This window comes from Microtus ochrogaster, chromosome X (assembly GCF_000317375.1).
Source record: "Microtus ochrogaster isolate Prairie Vole_2 chromosome X, MicOch1.0, whole genome shotgun sequence".
In the NCBI taxonomy this organism is placed as follows: domain Eukaryota; kingdom Metazoa; phylum Chordata; class Mammalia; order Rodentia; family Cricetidae; genus Microtus; species Microtus ochrogaster.
The window spans coordinates 22,588,451-22,599,727 of NC_022026.1; the positions used below are offsets into that span (position 1 = coordinate 22,588,451).

The 11,277-nt window shown below is 50.1% G+C and overlaps 1 protein-coding gene across 3 annotated transcripts in view; it reads right to left on the minus strand.

Moving 5' to 3' along the window:
• Positions 1–1,271: 1,271 nt before the first annotated feature.
• Nlgn3 (neuroligin 3) overlaps positions 1,272–11,277 on the minus strand; it is a 23,105-nt gene continuing 13,099 nt past the window's right edge. For all 3 annotated transcript variants that reach the window (XM_005358582.3, XM_005358584.3, XM_005358583.3), the window contains 3 exons: positions 6,883–7,068; positions 3,692–4,481; positions 1,272–3,031 (listed from right to left, as the gene is read on the minus strand). In XM_005358582.3, coding sequence (XP_005358639.1) covers positions 2,188–3,031; positions 3,692–4,481; positions 6,883–7,068 — 1,820 coding nt within the window. In that variant the 3' untranslated portion in view covers positions 1,272–2,187. The remainder of the gene's footprint in view (positions 3,032–3,691; positions 4,482–6,882; positions 7,069–11,277) is intronic.

The following is an 11,277-nucleotide window of genomic DNA, read 5'->3' on the forward strand; positions in this document are numbered from 1 at the left end:
CTGACCTTCCCTTTCCTATTCCTCCTCCCAGGTGTAAGTGGGCTGGACTATGCACCTCTGGGGTGACTTATTTTTTAAGAGTCACTCTATGATCACTTCCCAGGTCCTCCCTGATGTTTTTGTTACTATATGCTAGTATCTTTGTTTCAAACAGAATAAAGAAAAGAAGCTATTTTCCCAATCATGAAATCACTCAAAACGCACTCCTCTCCCAACCCTTCTGTTAACCATTGCCCCCGCTCCAGTGCCAGGCACCACATTAGCCTATTAGTCCTGGCTTTGGGTCTTTGTGTGCAATACCCGTCCTTGCTCCCTCTGCACATCAGCCTGCCATGGGATGGCTCATCTCCCGATTTTCTCAGGGTCACTTTGAACAAATTCTATTCCTGGCTTCTGAGGTATCAGCAGCCTTGCCCAACTGTCACACTTGATGAACAGATTTCAAGTTCAGCCCTTCGAGTCACAGAGGACAATAGAAAACCCCATGATGCTAACTAACCCTATGGGACCTCTTCCTGACTCCATCCCCCAGAGTTGTCAGGGAGCCACTAGTGACAGTCCCCGAGAGAAACTGATCTCCGATGACTTCTGCTATTCCAGTTCACAGAAAAGGAAACCTGCATCCCTTGAGGGAAGGAGATTGGCCCTTCTGTAAGTCAATGGAGGCAGAGGCCACGTGCACTGCATTTCCAAAGGAGAAAGAATTTCAGCAGGTCAGAGGTCAAGCCTCCCCCTAGCCCCCAGTCCGAGTTGGGGGCAGGGTGATGACCATGGTAGTGGTGGCATCGGAGGAGGTGATGGCAGCAGTGGTGGTGGCCTGATGGCAGAGGAGGAAGGAAGTATTATTTTTGCTGTTTCATTAGGAGGCCCGAGGCGATGACAGGTTTCAGCTGCAGGAACTCTGAGCGCTGCGGGCAGGAGGGTGGTAGAGCAGCATGGATTAGCATCAGAGAGGCTTTAGGCAGGGGGCCCAGGGCAAGTAGAGCACAGCCCGGACTTGCAGGAGCTACCAGGCAGGAGGTCTCAGGCTGCTGGAGGATTGCGCTTCCAGCCTGAGCAGGCGCCTGGCTCCAGGGGTTGCTCGGGCAGGCCTGTGCACAGGAGGCAGGTTGGGAGTGCTAACTGGATTTTTTATTTTTATATCAAGACACTGTGTTTAAAATTTTTACAAAGGACAAACTCCGTGGGTTTCCGTTAGTGTTTTAAGAACTTTTCTTTTAAAAAAAAGAGGAAGCAGAAGAAAAGAGAAAGCCAAAAACAACCAAAAAAACCAAAAACCAAAAAAAAAAAAAAAAACCACCGCTGTTTTGAAAGAGAAATGACAGACACAAAGAGACTGTAAAGAAAAGGGGGCAAATTTCTGATATCATTTCCCCAAGGGCAGAGGCAGAACCCAGATTATATACCCAGAGGTCCAATAAGATCCGGGCCTCCACAGTACTTAGTTTACCGAACCTAGGCTCCCCTGGTCTAGCCAGGCTGATGCTGCAGTCCTCTATAGGGCCACAGCCAAGTTGGTGCTCTGTCCTTGATGGCCCTCCAGCCCCATCCATTGCTAGCCTCTTCCTCCTTTCACCCCATAGTCTTGCTCCCATCTGTTACTGTCTTGGAGGGTCCTTTTCCTTGGTCTGGTTGTATGAAGCAACACTGGGAGTCCCAGAACCAGAGAGTCGTGATCTTCAAGCCCTCCCTTCTAGAGCTGCTTAGCATTCAACGGGCTGGAAAAACATTGGTTCCAATTTTTTTAAAAATCAACAAAAACAAGACCCAGAGAAAAGACCAAGTCTGGGGGAGGAAGAGCTATCCTGCTCTTTAAAGCTCCCAAGTCTGCAGTTGGTTAGACGGTGCAGTTCCAAGAAGGCGAGCACCAAGGGGGTGTCCGGCTGTGGCTTTCCAGGGCCCCAGGAGTGTCTGGTCGGGTTCAGGGATCTGGCTCCAGCTGCTATTCCATGGGCCCTTGGTACCAAGGACTCATATGTGTCCCCATTTGAAGGGCCTGTTCAGGTTCACTTCTGGATTTGTGTTTTTGTACATGCGGGTGCATGTCCACATCTGTCTGTGTTTGTGCAGATGGGTCTGCTGTAGGGTGTGGGTGCGTGCGTGTACATATATGTGTATGTGTGTGCATGTGTGTTTGTGGGGCTGGGAGGGAGGGGGCTGGGAGATGGGTTGTGCTCCGCGCTAGAGCTATACACGGGTAGTGGAGTGTGAGTGGGGCAGCCCAGTACTGTTGAACCCCGCGGCAAAGGTGTTATAGGGGTGCAAGGTCTGCAGCCCAACCAGGGAGTTGGGAATCATAGTGATGGTGTTGGGGGTCATGAGTGGGATGTCATCAGGGGACCGCCGCAGGGTCAGGGTATAGTCGGGCAATGCTGTGAGGCGCAGTGTGTCGTGGGGTGGGCCAGCCTCACATTCGTGGTGAGTGGGCCCCAACTGTAATGCTGCCAGCTCCTCCTCTGGAGCAGTTCCCAATTCAGGGGCACCAGTTCCCCTCTGGGGACTAGGCTGCCTCAGGGGCTCCTGGCGCCGTTTGTCCTTACGGTAATAAAGGGCAGCAAAGGCCAACACATTGAGAAACAGGAGGGAGGCTCCCACGGCAATGGTGACACTTAGTTCAGTGGAGTAGTCTCGAGGGTTCTCGACCAGGAGTGGCCCTGCATCCTGGTCCCCATTCCAGGACCCAGGGGCATTCTCATTGCTGTAGGCGGGTGAGATGGCTGGCCGCTTGGTGCTCCAGGTCTTGCCATTGGGCCTGCGAGTGATGTGGGAGCTGTGGGTGGTGTCCGGGGGCGGCACTTTGGTGGTCGTGGATGTATAGTGGAACATGTCATGCAGGTTGTACAGGTGGGGCACCAGGTGTTTCCAAAAGGCTACCTTGGTGGCTCGGTAATGATCACGAACCCTTGGTTTCAGCCCGATGTGAAGGTAGAGCTGGTCCCGGGGATTGTATTTGGACCAGGCCACTTCCTCAAAGCGGTTGGCCTTGGTGTGAATGAACTTGGTATCCTGGGGTACCGGCTTGTTGGGATCCCTGAAATACCACATTGAAACCTAGGGTCACCATGCTACCTGGAGAAAGGAAAAGGCCCAGCCTCCTTCCTCTCACACCCACCGCTCTAAAATTTCCCACCGCTCCCATGTTTTTCAGGGTCCTGTCGCTGCCCCCACTCCTTTCTTCCCCAGGGCTTGAACTAGTTCCCATGGCAGGCAGCATGAAAACCTCTCATTCTTCCCTGAGCTCATCCGCTGCCATCAGGCTGTGCTAATGCTTTGTCTTCTCACACGCCATTGAGTATCTATCAGTCCTTTCAGCTGCCCGGTTTTATCAAGAGCCCTTGGAAGACTCTTTCCAAGTGTGCGCTATTTCCCTTTCATATTGCCTTTGGCCAGCTAACCTTGACTCCCACGATTCTACCAGTAATGCCTTCCTGTTCAGTTCGGATGCCTCAACAGACACAATTATTGTTTGGTGGTGCTGGGTACCAGGGCCTGGGGCATGCTAAACAAGAACTCTACTACCTCCTTCAACAAAAAGTTGAAGGAGGGAAAACAGTGCAGAACCGTGACAAGAAGGGGAATAAAGGTGTTACCAAGCAAGATCTAGGGACTTGCACAGGAAGGGAGGTAATAGAAGAGGTTAGGCAGAGGAGCATGCTGGGGTCCCAAAGAAGACACCCCATTTTCTACTCACCCAGTCTTGGCAAAGTTGGTCCAATAGGTCATAACAACAGCGCTGAGCATAACGTCATTCTTGGAGAAGTTGCAGGGGAAAAGGTCAGTGGGACCTACCATAGGGACACCAAAGACGTAGGGCACTTCATCCCCATGAGCTGCATCTGACCACGCGGGCTTCATGAGGCTCTGGCAGTGATGGTAGAAGGCGTAAAAGTAGGTAGGTGAGCCATATCGGGCATGCAGATCAGCCGTCACCACTGAAGGTTCCACCCACTGGTGGTCAGTGAAGAGCGCCACCAGGGTTTTACGGCGGGTCTCAGGGTTGTCACGATCTGCCCAGTCTGTGTACATAAACTTGATGGTCTCCCGCAAGGTGTCCTTACCCTCAGGGTAGCCATACAGATTGTCCACAAAGTTGGAGACAGAGTAGTCAAAGTCAGTGCCTGAGACACCATCCTCAGGGTCTACCACCCCTTCTACAAACTTGAGACCCTCACCCTGGTTGACACCTAGCATGATATCATAGTTGAGGAACTCTCCCTGTTCCATAAGGATCTCAGGGTCATCAGGAATGACATCACCATCAATCACAGGGCCAAAAGCCACATGGTAGCGGGCTGGCTGAATGTCCTGTTCTACCAGCTCCTTGGCGCTCTTTTGTCGAAGACAATCCACCATATCGACGGTGTCCAGCACATTACAGCCCACTTTGTCTGCCAGCAAACTGGTGTACTTCACTGGTTGGTAGTTCACAGCCCAGCTAGATAGAGCAGAGCCACTTTGGATGATGGCCCTCTGGAAAAGCCCTATAGAATACAGGTGGCACTGGGTCAGAGCTGTCATGTTACATATGACCATAAAACACCTTTTATCCTTTCTCACTGAGGTCACCCTCTGCTGTGGATTGGCTAGGAAGGAGGAGATGGCAGGGCAGAACCAGAGAGGGGGCTGCCGAGCTCCTTTGATTCCCTTCCTGTGGATCCCTCCCCCCACCACCCTGCCACATACGCACAGTTTCCCAGTCCTGGTAATAGGGGCTGGTAACTTGGGGGTTAAAGGAAATGCCGGGAAGAATTAACCCCTTGGGGCCCAGAAATGGGCCTCCTTATGCTCTCTCCTCTTTATCACTCCTTGTCTCTCTCTCTTGCTTCCTGCCCAGCTGGGCCCAGTTCTGTGCCAACGCACCACCAGAGAGCTGGCGCTTACACCACAAAGGGTCTTTTTCATGAGAGATGAGAAATGCAGGCAGGAGAGAGCCCCACATTCTGGGAGTTGAGGGATGAATCCCAAGAGCAAAGGCCCTGGGGTCTGAGAATCTCCTGGCACGTGCCCTGGCAGTGTGGATTTTCCACAGATCCTCTTTTGCTGAAGCTATGGACATATCACATCCAGATTCCTCATAGCTAGAGGGACCCCATCCCCCAAATTCAAAAAGAAGATTCTTCCAGCTCTATCTTTCTCTAGCTGCAATACTCCCAAGGGAGAATTTGGCTCTCACGTACTCAGGGCCAAAGGAAAGATGCTTTTGCATGAGCAGAGAGGAGGAGAGAAGTATGGATTAGAGAGGGAGGGAAGGAGGGAGAGAGGGAGAGAGGGAGGCAGGGAGGGAGAGAGGGAGAGAGGGAGGCAGGGAGGGAGAGAGGGAGGGAGGGAGGAGGAGAGAACCATTTTCTCAGATCTCCTCCATGATACATTTATTAGTGCGGGGACGAAACCCAGAGCATCCCACGGGGTAGGCAAGTGCTTTGTCACTGAGCCACACCTCTACCAGGAGAGAACAAATCTTTAAAGAAGCCAGGTCTCTAGAGCCACAATCCCCCTTAAGATACACAGCAGTGTTGTTCCAGTCAGAAGAGGTGCCAGGCCTCTCTTCAGACATGGGCACACTTACAGCCAGTCATCTCACCCTCCTCTAGGGGAAAAAAAGAGGACTCTGTTCTCTCTACTCTCACCTAGAAACAGATACTCTTTCTGGTGGTGCTGGGGATGTAACTCAGGTCTCCTTCCATTCATTCATTCATTCATTCATTCATTCATTCATATTCTCTCCCTGTCTGTGTGTGCATGCGTGTGCGTGCACACGCGCGTGTGTATGTGTGTGTGTGCGCCTTCTTTTTCTGAGACAAAGTCCTGCAGGTAACCCTGGCTGGCCTCAAACTTGTGGCAGTCCTCCTGCCTCAGTCTCCTAGGCACTGAGATTGCAGGTATGCCCCACCACGCCCAACTTCCCATTCCCTCTCTTTGCAGATGCAAGCGACACTTTGGTTTTCCATCAGTGTCATTTCTAGAGGGACACAGGGACATAGCTTCTGGTGTAGTAACAATGCTTCCTCGCATTCAGAGACAAGCCTTCTTCAAAAGATGGTTAGGCTTCTTGAAAGAGTGCTCCCTCACGGGGTCAATCTCAACTATAAAAATGTGTTCTCGCTCATGTTTTTCCTCACTTTAGAGAAGGGCACTTGTTTCAAGGACAATTTTTCTCCATAAGAAGCTCAGCTTTGCCTCTCAGAGATATATTGTTCTCTATAGTCTAGATAGAAAGAGAACATTCCCCTGCCTAGCAAAATAGGGCTTATGCAAGTCCTTCGGAAAGTCACTGGCAGAGGGACCCACATCAGAAACAGGGTAAAAATGAGTGTTCTTTAAGTGAGGGGTAGAGCCCTGGAGGGAGTCTCTGGTCTAACAATGGTCTGCCTCCCTCAGAGCAGCCGATGTCCCAGGCCAGAGTCTCACTTCAGACCCATCTCTCATGCTAGACCATTTCTCCTCTTGTTCAGACTTTTTCCCCAAGAAAGGTAGACAATGAGTGTTTCTTACACCTAGAAACCAATTTTCACCTTAGATTTTGACTCTGAAGTAACATGCCCTTCATACGGAAAGATTTCCTCGCCTGTAAGGAACTATTGTCCCTTCAGAGAGGCGTTCTGTTCCCGCTCTCCCAAATAAACCTCCCATGTGAGCCACACATCGTTCTCAGGGTGCAAATGGAGATTATTCTTCCGCATGAGGAGAAGTAGCTCTCCCTGCACGAACAATTGCCTTCCCATCCCTTCCCCCTCAAGGGACACAGAACTGGTGGCAAAGGCCTGGTTGATTCTCCTGGGCACATCTGGGATCTGAAGCCAGGCATTCTGGGGCCTGGGATACCTGGAACTCAAGGTGTACCAGCATCAAACTCTTCTACATTGGTCCTCAAGAGCTACTCACCCTCAGAATGATGAGACAGTGTGAGGAGGCTGACACAGGATGCACCAATGCCCGAGCCAAACACGGTGATTCGACGGGGATCTCCTCCAAAGAAGGCAATATTCTCACTCACCCAGCGGAGGGCCTGGATTTGGTCAAGGAGCCCATAGTTGCCCTTGGCAGCCTGATCCCCGGTGCTTAAGAAACCTAGATTCAACAGAAGGCAGAGGAGAATGAGGGTGAAGGGACGCAGGACTTGGGTTGTGATGGCACGGAATGGATTTGGGAAAGTGTCACATGGAGGAGATGCATGCAGCCATGTAACACTTCCCACCTCACTAATGCTAACACAAACCGCTGCTTCTTTTTGCAAGGTCCAGCATCACCAATACAGGCAGGGCAAAGCCCCTGCTTCCCTCCCATAATCCGGTTTGCACAGAGGGGCCAGAGCATTTGAAGTGGTTGTTTCCTCTAGGAAACAACTGAAGGGCCTGCAAGTGGCCAGAACTCAGTATTCTCTGCCCTGATGTAGTATCTGGGGGTGTGATCCTGACATCAGGCAAGATACGGTGCAGAAAGCAAGGACCCTGGAGCCAAACAGCCCTTGGTTAAATTCAGCATCTTAGACATGTGGCCTTCAGCAAGTTATTTAAAATCTCTGGGCTGTAGTTTCCTCTTCTGTAAAATGGGGATAAAAATACCTCAAAGGGTTGTAACGAGGATAAAATGAGCAGAAGGCAAGCACATGGTAGAGCTACAGTTACATTTTCCCCTTCTTTCTCTCTCTGAAGTGAAGAGCACACAGGCAGCACTCCCTAAGCTTGCCTTGCCCACCCCGTGCAAATCTGTCCAGCTCCAATTCTTCCCAGGGATTTGGTAAGGCCCTCTTCCCATCACTCTCAGGGCAGGTCCTCTTTTCCCTTCCTCCAACACCTAAGCAATCAAAAACTCTAGGGGATGCAGCCCAGCGGTCTGTGTTAACAAGCTCTCCAGGTGCTGCTGATGCCTGCTAAAGTTGAGAAGCCACTGGGTCAGATCATCTTTTTCATCTGGTGGAGAGACGAGGAAGTCAGTGCACTGCGTTACCACAGAAACAGGTCTTCCCGCCCACCCACTGGGATTTGCTGCTGAGGAGACTACATGTCACCATGGAGACTACCTTCCCACCCACCTGCTGGGATTTGCTGCTGTGGAGACTTGTTACCATGGAGACTACCTTCCCGCCCACCTGCTGGCTATCCCACAGAGATGCCCTACATCACCCCCTCCCATTTTAGGCTGATCCTGTTGCCTCAGTTCCTCTATCTCCTCCTTGATCCCTGGGTTCCTTGGAAGGCTCCGTCTATTTCCTCCTGCCCTAGGCTTCTGGAAGGGTCCTTTCCAGGTGGGTGTAATTGCTGTGCTCCTACACACTGGAAATCCAAACTTGGATCAGTATTCTTTGACTCTGCAGTTAAAAGCCTGTTCGCAGCACCTGGAATCAGCTTGGTTCAGGGCCATGTTAGAAGAGCCCACAGCTCGCAGAGAGCTGGCTGGCATTTCTGGCAGTCTGCAGGCAAAAGCTTAATTCAAATAGAGCAGAGCCAAGCAGGCAGAAACCACGTCTCTGTTTTTCCCAGGTCTTTCTATGCCTAGCTTCTGCAAAAAAAAAATCATTTTACCATCTTTGAGGGTGTTATTAATTTCCTTTGGTAAAATTAAGTATGTAAGTAGTTATTAATTCCCCCCAGAACCTTGGCACATGTCTTTCATAACCCCAGGTTCCAGATAAGAAAAGGAGAGGAGATTAGAGTAAGCTTGAGCAACAGTAAGTGGAAGGACTCTAGTTCCTTCAGATGGGGCGGGGTGGGCAGCATTTCTGTTGTGGGAAGTCCCATTCAAAAATGCAAGTGACTCCCATGAATCTTAAAACCTATACTGGGCTGGGGGTGGTGGCAAAAAAAAAACCCAACAACCAACTAAACAAACAAACAACAAAAAACCCTATGCCAGCCAACACCCATCTCAGCTACCTAAGCCTTGAGGTGTGCTAGCAAAATTTATCATGTGTCTGCCTTCTCTCCTCTCACTCCTCTGTATCATTTTTCCCTTTCTTTCACTTAGACAACAGCCAATGTGGCTCCAGTCTTTGTCAAGGCATGTTCAGTGAGATATGTTAGAGTTGTCTGTCCTCACTATGCATGGTTGGGGCACACTTCCATGGCACTCAGAAGGCAGAGGCAGGAGAATTTTGAGTTCAAGGCCTCATGGAGTGAGTTTAAGGCCACCTGGACTACAGGGCAAGATCCTAGGGAGAAAGCAGGGAGTTGGGAGGGAGGGAGAGGGAAGGAGGGAGGGAGGGAGGGAGAGGGAGGGACGGAGACAGATTCATACAGTCAGAGATCTGCCTGAAAAGCCCAAGTAGAGGGTTTGGCCATACCTCTGTTCCCTCACACCTCATGAGCTTCCAGAGAAGGAATAGTGACGTATGTGGCTGGGGCCAGCCATTGATCCTCACTGCACAGAGTTCTTCTTCTGGTACCCTAGCCAGCAGGCTCAGAAGGTGATGGGTTAAGAATGACTGACCAGGAGTGCACAAAGCCTTGCAGTCTAAGAAAGAAGCCACTCATCGATTGCTTCCTAGAATTGTGGCCATTCACAGAAACTGTGTGAGAATAAAGACTCCAATACCCGACTCCACAAGTTGTCAAAATAAATCTGAGTCAGCCTCCTTGAACCCAAGTTTATACTGCAGTATACATAAGCTGCTTGTCAACAGAAGATGGAGGAATCTGGCAGATTGTATCAAAACTAGGTATTTGTGTCACTCCAGGACTGTCACTCACCATGCAGTCAGTTTGCCTGGAAGATACCTGAGCAATGATGTGGAATTAAGTTAATTTTGGAACCCCGAATAAAACTTGGCAAGCCTGTATGTTCTCAGTATATCCACTACTTCTAGATATACCCACATCCTATATCCTGGAGGATTCTTTTTGTTTTGTTGGCCCCAAGTCCAGTGGGAGTGTCTCAAATAACAGCTACCCCTCTGGCTTGGCAGGTCAGGGGTTGGGGGAGATCTCCCGGAATTAACTTGCTGACATTCTCAAGATTCTTAGGGAAGCTTCTTCCATGGACTGGATGTACTCAGTGCTCAGGAGATGCTGGTGGGAGGGCAGGCAAGTGAATGCATGTAACTGGAGTCCAAAACTGGCCACCTGCTTTTTTTTTTTTAAATATACTTTGGAAAACAAAACAACAGGGCCTCAGCTACCCAGCAAGCTCCCCAAGCGTCAGGAACAAACTCATGTTCTACAACGAGTGCCAAGAGACAAAAACATCTTGTATGTACCCAGAAGGCAATCAGTGGCTTATTGATTATATTTGTGTTCCAGAACAGGCACTGAAGAGGATGTAGGGAGTGGTTGGGAACTCCTGACCGGATCTCAGCCCAGAACTCTGTCAAAGTGTGGAGTAGTGTTCTTTGTAACACTAATTGCTTAGCTCAAGGATGTACTTCTCTGATTACCCAGATGAGAGGAGGTGCTAAAGTCAGTGTTCTTAGCCTGAGTGCCATGGCTGAGCTTCAGGGGGCACTGCCAAGTCCTCTTTTTAACTACTAGTGTGCTAAGTGTGGTGATGTGTGCCTCTATTCCCAATAGTTAGATGCATGGCAGGAGGGTCTCAAAGTTAAGGTTGCCTTCGCTACACGGTGAGACTTAGTCTTTTGTTTGTTTGTTTGGTTAGGTTGGTTGGTTAGTTGGGTGTTTTGCTTTTGCTTTTTTGAGACAGGGTTTCTCTGTGTACCAGCCCTGGCTGTCCTGGAACTCTCTCTGTAGACCAGGCTGGCCTCCAACTCACAGAGATCTGCCTGCCTCTTAAAGGTGTGTGCCACCACTGCCTGGCAAGACTCAGTCTTTAAAAACAAAAATTACGTGTGTGTCTGTATTGTTTTGATGAAGATCCATAATCTCAGGAGAGTGTAAGGAGTTCTCATAAAGAAGCTGAAAAGTAGAGTGGCTGAGGAGACGAGAGGGACATTCCGACCAGGACAGCACACAGAGGGCTCCCGACCAGCCACCGTTCATGCAGCCCACAGCTCCTGGCTGATTCCATGGAGACCTTGAATCCTACCGAAATCTGGTGTTTCCTCTCTGCCTCACGTCCCAGTGGCACGCCCAACTTCTTTTCCCTCATGTCATTTTATTCTTTTCCTTACTTTCACCTCACCTTCTCCTCCTCCAGTCCTTTCTTTTCTTCCGTTCCTTGCTGCTCTGCTAACATAGCACCAGCTCATATGCTTAGTATTCTCTGCACATCCCAGGACACCTTGTAAAATGCACTCTCGTATTTAGAATTCCTGAAAGCCACTGAATCGAGTATTTTCTTTTAGTTAGAGGAAAGAAATTAGCAAATTGCTTTGGGCCAATAGTTACT